Below are 17,169 nucleotides of genomic sequence, written 5' to 3' on the forward strand. Positions count from 1 at the left end.
TTTCATTTTTTCTGTTTTTGATAAACCAAAGAACCCCAGCAAAAGACAATATCAAACGCACCCTTAATTTGCCTATTAGAAAGAATGGTATACATGATGCCTTAGATAAAATTATTAGCAGAAATTAACTATTTTCAGTTGGTTTATGATAGTTGTGTATTTAAAATGATAATGAAATTAGAGGTTCTCAATTGTTTAAGCGGATTACTAGATTATCAATGTAGCAAACTTGTATACGTTGGTTGCATGCGACACTTGTTACAACATAGACAACGTAGTCGCCCCCTAATATGTCACTAGCAAATTTCTTCTCCTGACCCAACAGACCGCAAAGGCCCTAATAATATGTAATTCTAGTAGCAAATTTCTTCTGTTGACCCAGCAGACCGCAAAGGCCTCAGTAAGTTCACGCAACTCTCGTTCATGTTAAATACGATAACACTTGGCTATAGAATTACAGCTCAATGAGCCTCACCCACAGCTCATCAGTTAAAAAGCACTAGTACGTAAACATTACTAAACTTATTCACATTGATAGGAATTTCCTGATTAGAAAAGTGCCTCAGACGAAGTTCCATTCCCATTCTCAAGTCTCACTGTAGTTGTGGGTCCAAATAAATGATCTCTGCTCGTGCAGAGGCTCGCCGAAATCTCAACAATTCTTTGATTAGGTCCCATCCTCCTTCTAGCGAAGCAGGTTTAATAGTCATCGTCTCAAGCACAGGTGAATTTGATAGCACAAATTTAATGAATTCCAATTCGGATCTAATGCCAGAGATGCCCACTATTTTCACCATCCGCAGCTGGGAAAACAGAGAGGTCCAGTGGTCAACTTCCCAAAAGTTGGTGAGAACACCAATACCAGTCTCCTCTGGGCGAGCCTATATCCGATGCAACATGTATGATTAACAGCTATGATAAAAGGCATCTAATTAAAAATCCAAAAAAGTTCGGAAATGTGTGGGGAAATGAAAAACCAACCAGCATCTCTAGTTCTTGTAGATTAGGAGAACTTCTCAACAGGCACAGCGCAGCAAGGTTCTCTTCCAAGTCATTGAAATTTATGCGTATAGAAAGATAATTCAGATCAACACATGGACGAGGCAACCTGCTTGGCACGTTGCCAATAGCCAAATACTGGAGCAAACAGAAGACATTGAACCCAAGGAAAAAATTACTATCTCAGATAATATGCACTAAAGATGGCATATGGACAGCACAAAGGAATCGATATTTAACTTCAAAAGTAAAAGTTAATGGCATAAAATAGAAAACATTACCTTTAGAAAATAACTCTGAATCTCAAGCCTTCGAATGTGAGGAAGATGAACAAAGAATCTTAGCAATTTACAAGAATTTCCAGGACCCATGGCCTGATCATTTTTGACATTTACGTACAAGCCAATGGAAACCAAAGCTAAATGGAAGGTGTTCTCGAAGGTAACATCATCAAAAACTCCTCCAATATCAAAAAATTGGAGATTAGGTGCATCAATATTAAGATGGGTGAAACCATCAAAATTCATCAATGTCAACCTCTCAAGCGTAGGGCTGCTTGAAATTAAATTTTCAAACACATCCTGGGACAGGGTAATGTGTTGTAGATCGAGACTTTTCAAATTCCTGAAGCCTTTGAATGTTGATGGCGGCTTCAACAAACAATTAAATAGCTCCAGATGAATCAAATTTTGGCACAAGAATAAACTAGAAGGAACCTTATAGCGCTGTCCCTTCCAGATCTCAAGTATGAATTCTTTGACACAGCTTCTTGACATATAAAGAATCCATCTATCAATATCACTGACACCTAGAAGATCTCGGTGAGAGAGTTTAAACTTGAGTATTGGCCCACTATGAAGCAAGAGAACATGATCAACGATGTTGACAAGCTTATTCTTGATGAAGGTCTGATCTTGGGAAGAAGTAGAGACACAATGATTATCAAACACAAGATGTGGGACTGTTGCCCATTTGTACCTCCATTTTTTTGACAAAACACTTGTCCTTACTGCATCCCTAATTGGCAACTGTGACAATATTTGGTCTATAACATGCGCTGGTAAGCTGCTGAGCCTATCTAGCTCTGTTTCTAATTTGCAAGGAAACTTGGGTGGTTCCCTCTGCTTCTAAAGCATTGAAAAGGCAGAAACACAAATCAGATACAAAGAGTACAGGGCAGTTATTGTCTGTACATTAAAAAGAGAAAGTGAAAGCTAAATTTGTTTACAATGATCACGTTAACCCAGGTCATTTAGCAAGCGCCCGCAAAAAGAGAAAGCAGAAATTATCATCCAATCGTCGTATTTAGCAAGTATACATTACGGATAGAGAAAGGAGCAACAACAGGTCATCATTTCAATTTCTCTGATGAATTTATAAAATTTTAAATTTTAATCAAGTGGAACCCTTTGGACTTTTTAGTTAGATAGAAAACATTAGAACAAAATATAAAGCATGATAAAAAGCACATGGCATTTATGTGGTTCAAAGCCGTCACAGGCAGGCTAAATGACCCACTAACAATAAACAAGGCACCATAAGTCATAGTTGACATGACCAAGAAAATAGACTTTGCTCCCGAAACATTAAATTATTTTGGTATATTAATCAAATTGCACATTTTTGAAGCACCTTGCCTGTTAAATCAGGCCTCTAATTCATTTATCAAACAGCTACGTGAAGTCACTAACAGAACAAGGATTGTCACAAGTTAAGTCTTCATTTTTGTTGGCAGTGGCAGGTATAAGTACTAATTATCATCAGTTGGATCACTAAGGAAACAGACTTCTGGGGAGAAACTAATTCTCCAAACCTGATACTAGTACAATATAGTCTTGAAACAGAGGTCAGAGGTGTTTTCATCCGATGTAGTTGCTTCAATCAGGCTAAGATAACAATTTATGAGGCTAAGATAACAATTTATGAAGCACAGATCGTGGAAGGACAAGAATGACAAGTTGACTTCTGAGGGATTCTCTGCAGAAGATAGGAGTTCTGGAAGAGCAGTTTGTCAGAAAGTAAATCAAAAAACCGATGACCTCACTGCGTAAACCATGTGCAGGACACAAGTAGTGAGACAACAAAAAAATTTATTAAGGGAGGTACATAACCTGGAACCATCCTTCTTGTGGTCTCAAAAACTGAAGCACCATCAGTTCTTTCAACAAAACTGGGCTCAACCATGGTGTCCATGTTTAATTCAGAGACCACTTAATGTTTGCAGTGAAAGTGCAACAAGGAGAGTGTTTGTTAAGCAGCCATTTTCACTTGACAACTAATGTTTATCAACCACCCACACACTTAATACTTAACAATTAGTGATTCCAGAGTACAGTAGCCATGGATTAAAAGGCAAAAGGCCCCAATTCCATAGATACCCTAAGCAAGGAGAAGTTCAACTAGGCTTTTTCTTGAGAATTGTCAGTATTGCAGCATCAAAACTTTTATCTCACTGCCTTATCTAAGAAAAAATCAACATAAATCCAAAATGGATAACACCACGAGCTTGCAATGTAATCAAGCTTACCATGTTGCAGGGTTATGATCTTCCGGTTATGATCTTCCGGCGAGATGATTAAACCACCACAGCCGACAAGCTTGTTTCACTGCATTAAGCAGGCCAATATCTGATAAAACACAAAACAAACGAAGACAGTTGTTATGATGGCAACCTCGATAAGAGATTTAAACATTAAAAGCAAGCTTGCCCTAGACAACTCCGAAGTTCACATAAATTGATCAAAACCACTTCACTGCGAGGGTGAGGGATGACTTTCCTAAATAAATACTTCCTTAAAACCGAGAGATAAGCTTTTCGTGGTAATTAAAAACCGACTGTTATATCCTTAAATTTACAAAGATATCATCAAATTAATTGCGCGTAATAATAAATAATTATAAAAGATCCGTTCGACGTCGTTTCGAGTTCAAGGGAATTGAACAAATCAAACCTTTTTTCGGCCTCCAAATGGCTTGGATTTGGAATTGGAATCCAAATAAATATCACTTACCTTTCTTTCTAATCAAAAACCTAAATATGGTTTTGAATACCTACAGACACTCGGCAAACCAAGAGCCGAGATCGAGAAAGTAGGCCTCAGTCGGCTCCACCACATACCCACGCACTGACGCACGTGAACAATGTAAATATACCTACAGTGTATAAATTTTTTTTTTGAAGGAATAAACATTTATTATTGTAAAAAAAAATTATTTTGTTATTTACGAAATTCTACCATAACTTGTAAATCAGTTTGTGCTGATCTTTTTTAAAAAAATATTATTTACACTGATATTACAATTAAATTTTATTATTGATATTTACAATAAGATTATTATTGAGTAGGGGTGGATATGGGTTGGGTGAATAGAATTCGTAAAAGTACAATACAACCTACTATAAAATGGGTTAATTAAACATGTTTAACTCAACCCAATTCAGTCCAACATTTAAATTATTCGATTGGATTGATTGAGTTGAATGCTAAATCAAAACTAAAAAATAAATAAATGAAATTTGAAATAAAACTTATGAAAATTAAATATAAATATATTGTAACATACTAACATGCAACTTTCATTCATTGTCTAGCTTTTGATAAAGAAATATAAAAAATCAACCATTTTAAAATTTAAAAAAAATCAACAATAAACTTCTAGACTTTATTCCTGTTTTCTACATCTTTTTTTCGAATTCCAAATTTAGAACTTTTAGATAATTGACTAGTATCATGTCCAATGACAAAATGAAAGTAACACATCATTTTGTATCGTTGTGTTTACTAAAAAAGGAAAAGAGAAATTGAAGCCAACTTACTTTGAAAATTAAACATATAAGATACTAAATTTACCTATATGAGATAGCGATTTTAGTTTTAGAATTATAGTTTAAAGTAGTAGATACAATAATGAAATGATCTCTTACAAAAAAAATAAAAAGTATTAAGAATTAGGTCAGTCGTGTAAGTCTTTAAGATTTTAAATTTGAGGATTAAGATGTTATTATTATTTACGTAGATTGGGTTGGGTTAGACCGGTTTATCATAATTAATCCAACCTAACCCAATTATTATTTGGGTTAAAAAAAATTGAACCAATTAATCCAAAAAAACTACTCAACTCATCAAAATTAGATTGGGTTGGATGGAATCCATTGGGTTAAATTGAGTTTACCCACCCTTAATACTAAAACTAATTTACATTAGTTCTTATGAAGTTACTTTTGATTTAAATAAGGAATTGTGGGGCCAGCAGCCTTGGTCCCTTGCCCTTTGTTTGTGCTGATGTTATATGTTAGAAATTTGAGAATTCATGAATAATTAAAAATATTGAGAAAAAAATTAACTACGACGACGTCGACAATAATAATAATTTTAAATTGGTCTCTAAAAGTTTGGGCGGAGCCAGGATAAAAATATTGGGGCCAAAATTTTATAGGAAAGAAAAAATTTTAATGGTTAAAGCTGAAAAAATAAATTTAATTATTGACTTAAACTGTTAAAACATTACACTTACAATGACAAAATCATTAAAAAAAAAAAAACTCTATTTTAAATGCCAAATTTGTAAATCTATCAAACTTAGAGTAATATATAACTATTTAGTTTTTTTAAGAGTAGCAAAAGCCATGGCACCTGCTAGTTTCAGGACAGCTCTGCCCCTGTTAAGTGTCCACAAGAGACTCAAATAATCAAACTCCTAAGTTGAAAGAAAGATAGTTTGATATTAAAAGTGTTTTGTTTCCATTAAAAGTAACCATATTTATTAAACTAAAATATCGTGATTTTGAGAATTTCATACATTTTGTGAATCCTCCTTTGTTAAGTAATAAGTAGTGGATGCCTTTCACACCTTATTTTAAAAAATAAGCGTCCCAATCTCTTGATATATTCGGAGTATATATATATATATATATATTTTTGGGAATTCTACATGGATTTCAATTAAGAATTTACACTGTAAATTGTTTTTATTATTACCAAAAATGCAACTGTACTGGCTCAAGAGTCAAGAAAATGATTGCGTGATTGGTAACAATGGAGATTATTGTTAGAAAAATATAGATAAATGAGAAAAAGATATACAGTGACGTATGATTTTGAATATATGAATTAAAATTGAGTGGAATATTGAATACAAATAATTCAAATTTGTATAATTCAACACGACAACTCGACAGGGGAGATCGCATGATTCTTCTAGTATTTTTTCCCCTTGTGCGAGTGAAAAGGATGGAAATTAATGTAATGTATCTGGCTAATTTCACATAAAATTCTTCCCTTCAACATTATCCATTACGAACAAACCAAAAGTTCGGGCAAATTGGCCATAGCAATAGCAAGAAAATATAAGAGTTCGGGCATCAAAATGTAATTATCTAAAAAATATATAAACACGAAATATTATTTAGTTGTGTATGTACATAACTTCTCATGTGTGTTTGCCTAAATGTAAACTTTTGTATGAATTACACTATATGCTTAGGCGGATCCGGTGGAGACCTAAGAGGGGTTTTAGCCCCTTCTAACCCATTATTTTTTCATTCCAATATACCCTAATCCCCTTTTGAAAAATTAAATAAAAAGAATTTGAACATATTTTTCATATAACAAAAATGTTTGTAGTTTAGAACTAAAAGTGTTTTATAGTTATTTTAAAGACTTAATTCAAATCTCAATAACCTTATAATTTTGGTTCTCAAAAACTTAAATTCTTTTATTTTCTCTTAAATTTTTAAAAATAATAGTAATAAATTATTTATTTTAAATGTTGGACCTCATTGTGAACATTAAAAAAAAGTACCTCAAATTAAATTAAATTAAATTTTTTTGAAATAATCCCTTAATTTAAGTGTCTGAGTCTACCACTAACCATACGGTGTTATAATATTTTTGTTCTTTAGGCATCTACACTAGAGAATATTATATATAGAGAGAGAGAGAGTTTGTCTTTCTCTAATTATGACTTTTTTTTATATTTTTTTTTATATTGGAGATTGTATTTTTTTGTCAGCTAGTGACATTCTTATTTTGTTAAAATGAGAATATCTTTATTATAGAATTATTATTATTTTTTATTATCTGGTGAAGATTCCCACATTACATTATTATACACATATGGTGTAAAAACCTTACCACACTTTACCTCATTGGAAAATTTTATATATGCGTGTCTGTGTGTACGGGATATCAAATAATATCATAAATGGTCATTGTAATTGACTTCAGCACGCATTAAAGTTAACATATAGTACGTCGACCGATCATCATGCGACATACAGTACAAGTTCTTATTTTCTACGTGGCTCTTTCTTTTTCTTTTTTTGTTCCTTTTTTGGGTTTACATATCAACGTAACGTAAAGTTGCTTGTTGAAATTATATGGTGCGCCGTATGGTCCTTATCAACTTCGATTTAACTTCCTTACATAGTCAATATCTTGCCCGACCTAACTCGTTGAGAAATTTATACGTGATCGCAATTTTCATGCATAAAACCAGAGGTTTTAGATTCTTGGACTTTTATTCCCTTATCCTCACCGCCTATATATATGTAAAGTCTAAGTCAATATTCTATTTGGTTTGGCTATTGCTTGGTAGCTGTAGTGCTGTACGTCTTTGCGATCATTCATTAATCTTCTATCTCCTCGATCCCTCTCTCAAAATTAAATTCTCTGTAATACTACAAACGCATTGTAACTGCAGCGTAGGGTCCTCACAAATTATCAAGAAGGTGGGGGTGCTCATTTTGGTGGATCACAATACTACGTAATGGGAAATACCAACGTTGTTCAGGCCGTAAAAGGGTATTTAGTTTGTTGTTTCTTAATTTGTTAATTGATAGACCAGATGTTTGTTCTCTGCTTCCATATGAAGTAAATATTGTTTTAATGTTGTGAAAGTTGCAGGAGAGGATTCAAGTTCAATAGAAAAATGGATTCTATTTGCAGCAACGTAATTGCTCGCGAAGGAATACAGACTGTAGCGGTCGAGAATCATTGCAACTTTTCAAGAAACTCAGACCTCTGCATTTGCGTAGTGACTTGGAACATGAATGGACAGGTATGTCTAATTAGTGTAATATGCACATCGGTGATTAATGTTGTCATAAGTAAGGGTCTTTACAGATATTTACCTCACTTCTATGTGATATTTACTTTTAGCCCCTTACTTATTATGTTATTGCTATTGTCTTACCCGTAAGTTTGTTGCATCGCTATTATGATCCCTTGTTGAACCAAAATTCTGGTTCGGTCATGAAGCATGGTTTGCAATAATGCCCTTTTACGTGAAGGTTTCTTATGAAGATTTGGTGGAGTTGATTGGAAGCAACCGCAAGTTTGATCTGCTGATAGTTGGGTTGCAAGAGGTGCCTCGAAACAACATCGCAAGACTGTTGAAGAGAGCTGTCGCTGAGACTCACGAGTAAAATTCCAACCCGATCTTCTCCTCTTTACTTAATTTATTTGTTAAGCGTACACATTTGTTCCTCATAATTCATCTTTTCAGCTTATTAATTGTCCTTTTTTATATTGGAGCGTTCAAGAGCAAGCAGTACTGCTCTTTCTCACCAAAAAGCTAAAATAAAAAACAATGGTAGCTAGTACTGTTCGTGGAGTGCAGAGAATTGCATGTGTGTTATTCCATTAATTTGAACATGCATAAAGCTACTAGATATATAAAGTCGGATACTAATTTAATTAGTTTGAACAATTTTATCACCATAATTTGCTTTTAGTAATTTGCGTCCTCTATTAGTACTCGGAGATGCTGGTTACTAATTATTTATTTTCAACATGAAGCCTCTTCGCAAAAGCCATCATGCAATCCCTGCAGTTATTTGTTTTTGGGCCTAGGAACTCAGTGCCGTTAGTCAAAGGTATTCCATCCTCTCTTCTTCTTTGCATTGTATGCGAATGGCCAATTAGGTATTCAATAATTTAAAAATTGATATTGTCCGTAAAGGTAATAGTAGGGTGATTAAAACGACATCTTTTCATTTTATCATTCATATTTTATCAGAAAAAAAAATAAATCATGACTGATAATAGGAGTCAGGATCTCATTTACGTCACTTTGTTATTGTTTTTATAGGTGAATATTTTTAACACACACATACGCATATTTATATATGATAAAAAATAAAATTAGATCAAACGTATCACGATGTAATGATAATGTGAGAATAATTAAGTGGATTTAATGGAAAAAAAGCATAGATATTTTTATATGACTTTGAAAAATACAAGAAATAAGAATTAATTGGATAATTAGCTTAAATCTTAGGGACTAAAAAATGCATTTAGCCGTGAGATTAATTAAATTCAGTTGTTGATAAATTTTACAAAATAAATTCTGATTTTTGTAATTTTTGTTTGAAGAATTAAAATTAGACAAGTATTCCGTTGGAGGGTTTGGCGGATTCATTGGGAGAAAGAAAGGAGCGGTGGCAATCCGTATTAATTACAAAGGCATTACGATGGTGTTTATCTCTTGCCATCTCTCAGGTACCCAAATTTCTTCATTTAATTTCCTTGTCAAGTTTCGGAGCAAATCTTAATTTGCCTATACACCGAAGCTAATAAAATCACATTAAATTATCGATTATATATGTTGCCTGCATGCATGGCAGCACATGCTCGTAATGTAGAAGAGAGAAATTCCGAGTGCAGGCACATATTGCACTCACTTTTCTCCAAGAATCAGAACCCTTATGCTGAGCCTGCCCAGATAACTGTTTGGTTGGGAGACCTCAACTACCGGATACAAGGGCTCAATACACACCCTGTCAGAAATATAATACACAAAGATCTTCAAAAGGTAATAATTACCTAGCTACTCACTTATTAGTTAATGATTAATTAGACAAATGTAACAATAATAATGATAATAATCTCATTAGTCGTTAGATGATTGGTCACCATCAATTGTAATTAGAATTGCCAATACTGCAGCTGCTTACCAGCAAAGATCAGCTGTTACAAGAGGCAGAAAGAGGGCAAATCTTCAATGGATATTGCGAGGGCTCACTCACTTTCAAACCAACATACAAGTACAATATTGGAAGCAGCGACTACGATACTAGTTACAAGGTCTCTCTCTCTCTCTCTCTCTCTCTCTCTCTCTCTCTCTCTCTATATATATATATATATATATATACACACACACACACACATTACCTCTCGTCTCATAATTAATTAACTAATAGTTACGTTTTTAGTGACACACACACACACACACAATGGATGGATAATTTAATTAATTGTTTCTTGCTTGATTAATAATTAGGTACGAGTTCCATCTTGGACGGACAGGATCTTGTTCAAAATAGACGACCCCGACAAAATCAATGCGGCGTTACACAGTTATGAATCCATTGATGACATTTACAGTTCAGATCATAAGCCAGTGAAAGCTCACCTCTGCTTAACAGTTAACAAACACTCATCAATTACCTATAGATGATCTTCATTAGTTGCCAACAATCGTTCATTAACGTTCGTTAGATGGAGCAGCATTATCAGTACCCTGCATTAAAATTTCAAGCGCGCTGCGCTAGATGCTAGCTGATGGCCTTGTGCAGTTTTTCCGTAGCGTAAAATCATCAATTGGTTTATTCAACAGCTTGTACATCGTTTCCAATGCCTCTGATTGGTGCATTTTATAATTTGTCTTGTCTCTCGTGGTTAGCACTACTCTTCCAACAACGTGTGTAGAAAGTACTTTCAAATACATTGAAGCATTTGTAGTTCCACCTAAGCAGTCGCTGTTGACAATTGACTGATTCAACATTCAAGTCATTTGTTTGTTTGTGATGTACATACACATATCTGCGCATGGCATTTTTAAACCAACACGTGACTGAATAGTGATGTCCGACGGGCTCGGCTTGGCCCACCGTGTGAATTGATTGGCTTGTGTAGTTGAGCCACATTTATTTGTCGTGCCATTTTACACAACGTCCAAAAATTGAATTGATCTACTAGTTATCTAATTTGAGTCTAGAAATTTATATATTAATTCACAATTGCACGTTTCCAACATGATTTTACATAAAAAAATCTATTGGCCGATTATAAATAACAAAACAAAACATAACGACAAGATCTGTTCATTGATGAGGAACATAGCCATATCTATTAGAAGAAAGAAAAATGCCATTTCAAGATCCTTGCCTTTCCCTTTTCCTTTTCCTTTTACTAGCTGGTGGAATTGTAATCTTGACGAAAGCGGATAGAACTTTTAAACTAGTTCGTGTAGATTTCACTTTTCTTTTTGTAGACTTTGACACGATCAATACTTAAACATTTCAAGTTCCAATTTTTATTCATTAAATGATCGAGCGCAAGGCGCAGCATTGAAACTTTTTGAATCTATTTTGCTTACTTTCACAGTTTTACTTTAAGCGGTTAAGCCTCGCCACGTCAAGTCGCTTCAACTGAACAAGTAAAGCCAGCTAGCATTCCGCCAAAAAAAAAAAAAAAAATATCACTTTCGTCTCTCTTTACGCTTTCTTCAGGGATCCATTTTTGGGGTCTTCTTGTTCTAATTAAGAGGACCCCACATACCTTTTAAATTATAGCAAAATTAGTCAAAAAAACCCATTGTGGATTTGATGATTATGATTCAATCCCTTTTTGGGCTATGATTTATAATATAAATCCAAATATATCTATTGGTTTTTCATACGTCTTTGAATTTGCTTGCAATTCAAGTACTCCTCCATAGACTTGGCGTATTTGTTTTCGATTTTATTGTGCCAATTTTCGATTTTCAAATATAGATTCTGGGTTCTGGTTAAAAGGGTGTCTCTCGTTTCTTCGTTTTTTAAGTTAATTATCAGGCAAAAGAGAGATAAGGATATAAAGGGTGATTGTGAAAAATAAGAAAAATTTAAGTTTTGATCTTTATCTGATCCGGGTGTTTTCTGCTTCCTGCTTCCTGCTTCTGCCATTTGTTGCTGCCCAAGGGTTCTTGATTTGTCAGAGGGTGAGTCAGTTTTCCACTAATTTGATTCTTAAAACTTTTCTCTCCAGAAGCTGTAAGAAAACATATGTCTTGAAATTTGTTTGGGGCATAGTGACCTGGAAGTGGAAGAATCTCCTTTGTCTCTCAATCTCTTATATAATCTCGAACTGAGGAGTGCTTTTGATGTTTTTCTAACTTTGTTTCCAGCTGAAACATCACAATGCCTGGTCGGTGATATATTTTGCTGCTTGTTATGCTTACCCAAAGCGTAATGCAGTGGATGGCGTTGCTTCAATGCCGCAATTAAGAGTGCATGTGATGAATGTGAGATTTGGTTTGCTGACATATTGGGAAATTATACTCTAGATATGAGAATTTTAACTAAAATTTGACATTCATTTCATAAATATGGTTTTGGCTTTATTGGCTTGCTGCTGTTCTTTTTTCTCTTTTGGTCTTCATTCCTTAATTATTATTTGTTATGTTATTTAATTTTTGATTCCTCCATGTGAGTGTTGAAAATGGGAAAAAATACTTGGAAGTCTCTCTTGCCCTTTTGTCTCATTAATTATGCTATTCTTCAGTCTTTAAAAGTTGGAAAATGGGTGATAGTTTTTTCATATTTGTAGGGCATTGTGTTCTTATTTATTGACTGCCTTATATGTAGGAAAAATCTTCATTGACTATGAGCGAATAACATTATGCATTATGGGTTGGCTAAGCAAAATATTTAAAGGCTCTAGCCACAGCATTACAGAAGGCCATTCTCATAGAAATTATGGAGAGGATCCACATTGCTATGCTCCTTCAACTTCAGGGGTAATTAAACGTATTCCTACTTTTTCATATCTCTCCTGTTCTCGTATTTCATTAATCTTATATGCTTGGGTTAGATTGTCTTCTCTCATTGTGCTTGTTGATGCTACTTTGATCTAGTCATAGATCGTAATTGTGTTGGCTAAAGAAGATCAACAATCATCCTTTATGCTCTTCATTGATATATATTTTTGGAAACCTTGAATGAAGGATTTGCCGTTAGAGCAGGAGAATGAAGATATTGATCGTGCCATTGCACTCTCTCTCTTAGAAGAGAATCAAAAAGGGGAAAATGTGATTGGTAAGTGATTAGAATATTTTATTGCTGCAGAATATAGTAAAACTTCATCTGTGGCACATGGCACTGTTTTGTAAAGAATGGAGAGATCCTAAAAGAAATCAGTTATTTCATGCAAATACTCTACGCTAATTTGTTTAAAATTTCCCTTTGCTGCAGCTGTCTCTCTTGCTTTCTCTGCACATGGATTTTTATTCATAGATTTAGTTTTGTCTACTACTTTTTTCTTTCATCACTGCTTTCGTAAATGACATAAAATGGAAAAGAAATCTATCCACAACCTTGAGTTTGGCAAGATCCAAGAAACCCCAAATCTCTTTTATTACCAACTAGTAGCCACAAGTTTTTGTCTACTATCTATTTATTACATTTCAGATAGGAGTACAATTTGATTTATTAAGTTTCTTAATATCCTGGATAGATAAGGAATCTCAAGTAGAAGAAGATGAACAACTTGCTAGAGCTATACAAGAAAGCTTGAACCTTGAATCTCCACCTAGACAAGGAAATGCACATACATATCAACATTTTCCAGTCATCCAGTTTCCAGAGGGATACAGGTATATATGAGTTATACATATCAATTAATGTGCATCAACTGTACCTAACTTAAGAGCTGCATTTTGTCATATCATAAATTTGCTTGTGGAGCTCCATTTCTCTTTTTCAGTTTGACTGATGTCTCCTTTGGGCACTATGCTTGAGCAATATCATCATTTTTGTTTAGGATCTGTGCTGGTTGCAACAATGAGATCGGTCATGGACGGTTTCTGAATTGCCTTGATGTATTTTGGCATCCCGAATGCTTTTGTTGCCATGCCTGTCATCAGCCAATTACTGATATTGAGGTGAAATTTTGACTTTTTAATGGCTTCTTAAATATTCCATTTTTCTTTTCTTTTTTTAAGTTTCTGCTGTCTTGCCTGACACTTGTTTTCCCATTTGTGGTGTTTCCTGTTAGGTCTGTAGTTGTGGGTGATGTTTACCATCTAACATTACTTGCATTCTTTCTCATGTAGTTCTCTACGTCCGAGAATCGTCCTTATCATAAATCTTGCTACAGGGAGCACTATCATCCCAAATGTGATGTATGCAAGCATTTTGTAAGTTTGTCTCAGTCTTGAGATTAAATTCTTTTCAGTGGTTCTCTGGTCTTCACCTATGTGCCTTATATTCAACTTTGCTGGATATATATATATTTTTTGGAGATGTTAATTCTGAAGTTAGATGCACTTGTCTTTGTATTTTAGTTATGTCTCTCATCATCGTTAGTGTTGTCCTTTTGGAATATATACTTTCTTGACAGATTCCATCAAATCACGGAGGTCTTATTGAGTATAGGGCTCATCCCTTTTGGGTCCAGAAATACTGCCCTTGTCATGAACATGATGGTACTCCACGGTGCTGCAGTTGTGAGCGAATGGAGGTCAGTCTAAGTGAAATAATTGTATTTTCATTCAATAAAGGTTCTTTAATTATTGCTAGGACAACATGTGAACTGTGTGTTTTCTGACGGAAAATTGTTGGAATGAAAAATCTATACATAAAATGCAGCCACAGGACACAGCATATGTTGCGCTGGATGATGGACGGAAGCTTTGCCTAGAGTGTCTGGACTCTGCAATCATGGATACCAATGAATGCCAGCCACTTTATCTTGATATACAAGAATTTTATGAAAGTATACATATGAAACTGGAGCAGCAAATTCCACTACTCTTGGTTGAAAGACAAGCACTAAATGAAGCGAGAGATGGAGAAAAAAATGTAAGGAGAAAAAGTTCAAAAACCATCTCATAATCCTTGAATGATAATCATATCGTACATCGATGATACTATATGTGCTCAATCACAACCCATACCTGTTTAAGCGCTTTAAAAGTGGCCATGCTTGTTGACTTATAAACCCTGTTAAAGATATTGTGAATTACTCTTCTTTTACTTGGCTATTACAAAGTCGATAATTCCTATGCTAGTTTATTGCTTTACATTTATTCTACATGCCTTACATTGCCAACAGAAGTGATTTATGGTGATTTGGTCAAGTCTGAGAAACAAACATATGCTGATATCTCCCTGCATGTAAACTCGGGGACACTATCAGATGAAACAATTTGTCCTGGAGAAATAATTTGTCTTTTCTCATATATAATTTTAGATATCTAATTTATTAACCTCTTCTAGAATTTTACAATTGATTTCTATTATTATGTTGTCTTGGTCAGGGCTATTATCACATGCCGGAGACCAGAGGACTCTGCCTTTCTGAGGAGCAGACTGTCACAACTGTAAGAGTTTTTGAAAATTTTTTTCTTTTTTTATCACAGACTGTTGGAGCCTTCTTCGTAGTTTGTTTATGGACCAGAGATTTATACTGCACTGAACTTGATAATCTTCAGGTTCTATGGCGGCCAAGGTTTGGGCCAGGAAACCAAGCCAGGAACATAATAACAGAGCCCTACAAACTGACGCGACGCTGTGATGTGACTGCAATTCTCATACTGTATGGCCTTCCTAGGTTTGTAATTTACCTCACTTTGTCGAATGTTGTACTGGAAGATAGGTAACCTGTAATGATCAAGGAGAAACAAACAGTTAAGAACTATTAAAAATGAATATTTAATGTTTTATGAGAGGATCATTTAATGCTAATCAACTATCAAAAGCTATTAGAATAAAAAAGGAAAAAATGATTGAGAAAATAAAGCAAGAAATCAATCATAATTACATTGAGCATACGAAATATGCACACATATGAATGTAGCATATGTAAAATTACTTTTGTCTCCTGAGATGGGGTGGAAAAATGAGTTCTGCTTAGAAGTATATGGGCAGACGCATAAAAGGGAATACCAAAACCTTGGAGGGTTGTGATGGCAAAGAATAGTTTGCCTGAGGGAGATAATGGGGGATTCATATACATGAAATTAAGTGAGCCTAGAAAAATGAGAAGGAGCTTCTATTGGTTGACTTTTTATTTTTTTGGCATCATCATGCATCCATGAGGGTTGTACATGCCTAAAAGAGAGATGGAGTTTTAAGACCCTACTTTATATATAATTCTAATAGAAACTGGCTCACACATGCATTTCAATCTAATTGTTGCTATGAAGTGAAAACTAACTTGAGACAGCTATCATATGCTTCGTTCGTTTGTTTGTATTTCCTAGCATATATTTTGGAAGAAATTGTTTTGACCTTGCTGTGTTGGACTTGCAATTTGTTGATATGATGTATTGGTTTTGCAATTGTACCTATCGGTTGAACGTTTAATATTCAATTTCCCCACACAGATTACTTACTGGCACAATCCTAGCTCATGAGATGATGCATGGTTGGATGCGACTTCAAGGTGCCTTCTATCTCTTCCCATGAAATTCCGATATTTGTTTCTGTTTACAATATTTACATTAGTATTTTAAAAAATGATCTCTTTTAAATAATATTTTAGAGATTTTATGCCCCATATGATTCCTTCAATCAAATGTTAAATAAACATGAAAACCTCAGATGTTCTTGAGACGCTGATGTATGCCATGTCTTTGTAAGGCTTCCGAACTCTCAGCCCAGATGTTGAAGAAGGTATTTGTCAGGTTATAGCACACTGGTGGTTAATTTCTCAGATCAAGTCCAGCAAAAAGGTCACATCAACCTCCTCATCCTCTGCCGCTGGAACATCAAAGAAGGGGACAGGACCTAAATTCGATAAAAAACTAGGGGAGTTTTTTAAACACCAGATTGAAACGGATGCTTCACCAGTGTATGGGGATGGATTCAGAGCTGGTCAGCATGCAGTACAAAAGTATGGCCTTGGGAGGACCCTTGATCATATCCGCATGACTGGTAGATTTCCATACTGAAGTATTGAACCCCAAATTCTTCCAATGCACTGAGTTAAAAGCTTGGCCCTTCCTATTTGAGCATGAGGTTAAAGCAAAAAGGACTAAGCTCTTCATAGAGTAGCTTCTAAGAATTGACTAAGAATTGATAATTTTTGTTTCCTTTGGTCGTGTTGCCATCGGATGCTAACATTAATGTTAATGGGTTACAAGTTCGATCGCTAATTACGTTTTACTAGTCATCTTATCCCC

General features: G+C 34.6%; 3 protein-coding genes across 7 annotated transcripts; 2 read left to right on the forward strand and 1 right to left on the reverse strand.

The window, feature by feature from the left end:
- Window positions 1–341: 341 nt before the first annotated feature.
- LOC102615787 (F-box/FBD/LRR-repeat protein At1g13570-like) lies at window positions 342–4,107 on the reverse strand. 3 transcript variants are annotated; one of them, XM_006473367.4, is made up of 5 exons: window positions 3,951–4,107; window positions 3,527–3,626; window positions 1,281–2,126; window positions 982–1,137; window positions 342–881 (listed from the first exon to the last, which is right to left on the reverse strand). In XM_006473367.4, exons 2-5 carry the CDS (start codon window positions 3,527–3,529, stop codon window positions 594–596), a joined length of 1,293 nt encoding a protein of 430 aa, XP_006473430.2. In that variant the 5' UTR covers window positions 3,530–3,626; window positions 3,951–4,107; the 3' UTR covers window positions 342–593. The 3 variants fall into 3 exon arrangements, with proteins under 3 accessions (XP_006473430.2, XP_006473429.2, XP_006473432.2); XM_006473366.4 differs by lacking the exon at window positions 3,951–4,107 and having other exon boundaries at window positions 3,527–3,859; XM_006473369.4 differs by lacking the exons at window positions 3,527–3,626; window positions 3,951–4,107 and adding an exon at window positions 2,536–3,520.
- Window positions 4,108–7,360: 3,253 nt separating this feature from the next.
- Window positions 7,361–10,797, forward strand: LOC102620998 (type IV inositol polyphosphate 5-phosphatase 11). Of its 2 annotated transcripts, none has more exons than XM_025096961.2 (8): window positions 7,361–7,802; window positions 7,905–8,058; window positions 8,291–8,421; window positions 8,799–8,875; window positions 9,378–9,503; window positions 9,647–9,816; window positions 9,951–10,088; window positions 10,285–10,797. In XM_025096961.2, the coding sequence occupies exons 1-8, from the start codon at window positions 7,768–7,770 to the stop codon at window positions 10,459–10,461; spliced, it is 1,008 nt and encodes a 335-aa protein (XP_024952729.2). In that variant the 5' UTR covers window positions 7,361–7,767; the 3' UTR covers window positions 10,462–10,797. The 2 variants fall into 2 exon arrangements, with proteins under 2 accessions (XP_024952729.2, XP_006473891.3); XM_006473828.3 differs by having other exon boundaries at window positions 7,363–7,802; window positions 9,629–9,816.
- A 467-nt stretch (window positions 10,798–11,264) lies between these two features.
- LOC102617465 (protein DA1) lies at window positions 11,265–17,159 on the forward strand. 2 transcript variants are annotated; one of them, XM_006473374.4, is made up of 13 exons: window positions 11,265–11,985; window positions 12,172–12,288; window positions 12,632–12,783; window positions 12,991–13,081; window positions 13,500–13,638; window positions 13,806–13,926; window positions 14,098–14,181; window positions 14,385–14,504; window positions 14,633–14,845; window positions 15,304–15,366; window positions 15,478–15,596; window positions 16,372–16,430; window positions 16,628–17,159. In XM_006473374.4, exons 3-13 carry the CDS (start codon window positions 12,673–12,675, stop codon window positions 16,936–16,938), a joined length of 1,431 nt encoding a protein of 476 aa, XP_006473437.2. In that variant the 5' UTR covers window positions 11,265–11,985; window positions 12,172–12,288; window positions 12,632–12,672; the 3' UTR covers window positions 16,939–17,159. The 2 variants fall into 2 exon arrangements, with proteins under 2 accessions (XP_006473437.2, XP_006473438.2); XM_006473375.4 differs by lacking the exon at window positions 12,172–12,288.
- The last annotated feature ends 10 nt before the right edge of the window (window positions 17,160–17,169 follow it).

This window comes from Citrus sinensis, chromosome 5 (assembly GCF_022201045.2).
Source record: "Citrus sinensis cultivar Valencia sweet orange chromosome 5, DVS_A1.0, whole genome shotgun sequence".
In the NCBI taxonomy this organism is placed as follows: Eukaryota; Viridiplantae; Streptophyta; class Magnoliopsida; order Sapindales; family Rutaceae; genus Citrus; species Citrus sinensis.